The sequence below is a fragment of the Haemaphysalis longicornis genome, unplaced genomic scaffold (genome assembly GCF_048455015.1).
Source record: "Haemaphysalis longicornis isolate Haplotype H1 unplaced genomic scaffold, Haemaphysalis longicornis Haplotype H1 scaffold_2, whole genome shotgun sequence".
Classification (NCBI taxonomy): Eukaryota; Metazoa; Arthropoda; class Arachnida; order Ixodida; family Ixodidae; genus Haemaphysalis; species Haemaphysalis longicornis.
The window spans coordinates 275,011,978-275,013,807 of record NW_027526295.1 but is presented as its reverse complement, the minus strand read 5'-3'; the positions used below and the strand labels follow the sequence as shown (position 1 = coordinate 275,013,807).

The 1,830-nt window shown below is 50.2% G+C and overlaps 1 protein-coding gene across 1 annotated transcript; it reads right to left on the bottom strand.

Annotated features, from left to right (window-relative positions):
• Positions 1 to 367: 367 nt before the first annotated feature.
• Positions 368 to 1,420, bottom strand: LOC144168649 (zinc finger MYM-type protein 1-like). Its single transcript, XM_077697593.1, has one exon. It carries the CDS (start codon positions 1,418 to 1,420, stop codon positions 368 to 370), a length of 1,053 nt encoding a protein of 350 aa, XP_077553719.1.
• Positions 1,421 to 1,830: the final 410 nt, after the last annotated feature.

The window sequence follows — 1,830 nt, the reverse complement described above, 5'->3', positions numbered from 1 at the left end:
CGTACTACGCAGCCATGTTTTCAGTCTTCTCAAGGCACTGAACGATCTCTCTGCTTCACAGGAAGAGACCGGCATCACTAAGATAATCCTGAGAACACTCTCCACTTCCTTGAAATACTGGCGGGTGGACGTGTGCATGTTCCGGAGTACTGCTGCCACGTCGTCGACGGACTTGAGGTTGCAGTGTTCTTCGTGCAACAAGCGCACGCGAGACACGACTTCACCGATATCGATGCTCTTGTGTCGTCGGATCACGTCCAAATCTGCTTCTGATGACCGATTCAGAAGGACAAGTTCCAGTGCCCTGTACGTCACGATTCCCCCAGAATCTGGATTAAACCTCTTCTCAATGCCCGCTACAGCTGCCTCAATTATTGAAAAAAAATATTCGTCGAAAGTAGGCCCTTGCTTCAACTGGGGCGTCACTGGCACTCCAGTTTTCGTACCGCGCTGGGCGCCGTCGGGACCTCGGCGGTTCCACAGGATGCACTTTTCCATCTTCGGCAGCTTTGGCAGTCTCATCCAACAGTTCACCGAACATCTCCACAGAGCGCAGATGGCGAAGCTCACGCTTGGATGTCTCCACGACCTGGAGCATTCCGTGGACGGTTGACGAACGTCCTTGCAGGTATGTGTTCAAGTCCTCCAGCACAGAGAACACTCTCAACGCTATTTTCAAGAGGAGACGCGTGTTTCCCGACTCCATGCTGAGCAAAATGCCAGATATCTTCGCAGACTGCTCGGCTGGTGCTTCCTTCATCATTTCGTCAAGAGCAGCAATTATGGTATCGTGTTCGTCCAACGCGGCAGATATAGCTGGCTTTCGGCACAAGAAGCGCGTTGGGCAAAGGGGTTTGATGTTTTTCTCCGACTTTCTTTCACAGAAAAGTTGCTTGAACTTTCCAGAGCGTGCTGCGAGCACACCTAATTCCATAACGGCCATGAGTGCATCGCGAAGTTCCGGACAGCAGTTGGAGACATCACCGGCTACACGGTTGGAGCTGTGAGCTCCGCAGTGAAAGTAAACTGCAAGCGGGTTTTCCGATTTTATAATCGCCTGACAGCCATTATACTCCCCGCTCATGTTGGCAGCGCCGTCGTACGTCTGCGCACGGCAGCCAGAGAGTAGCAGCCCCACCGTGCTCAAGAAATTAGTCATGGCTTCCGCAATGGTCGCTCCTCTGGCATTCGGCAGGGCACAAAGACCTAAAAACACCTCGACTGGTCGCAGATCTTCATCAACATAGCGCACACATAAGCTCTCTTGTTCGATGCCAGCAATGTCTCGCGTGCCATCTACGATGATAGCGTAGATGTCTGTTGGAATGTTGTTGCTCAGTTCATTTTGGATTGCCTTTCCGAATAGATCAATTATTGCATTTTGAATTAGTGGAGACGTGTACGTCGTGTTGCGTCTCATCCAGGCCGTGAATTCTGCATTGTCTTCTTCGCGTGACATGAGGTACTGGCAGAAGTTTCCTACCCTGTTTGAATGCCCACGAAATGGCAAGCCCTGACGTAAGAGATATTTAGACGCTTGAAAAATAATCTTTAAACACCGCCTGGCCACTTCTTGCTGCTTCGCAGTGTGTGTACTGATGTAATCATGAACCGACGTCGATTGAAGGCTGCTGTGCTGGTAGACGGCGTTCTTGTGGCCTTCTGAATTCTCATGCTTCGAAAATTTTTCTTTAGCCTTTTTGCAATTTGAAAATCCAGTTACAGTGAAAGAGTCCGGAGCTGGCTGTCTCGATGGCTTCAAAAAATTATGTTGTCTGGCTGCCGCACAGTAGTAGCTGACGACTCCGGAAATTTCTGTAGCGTAGTGAA

Bases quoted from the DNA above. Each gene is read 5' to 3' on its own strand.
- LOC144168649 (XM_077697593.1), bottom strand. From the start codon at position 1,420: ATGAGACGCAACACGACGTACACGTCTCCACTAATTCAAAATGCAATA.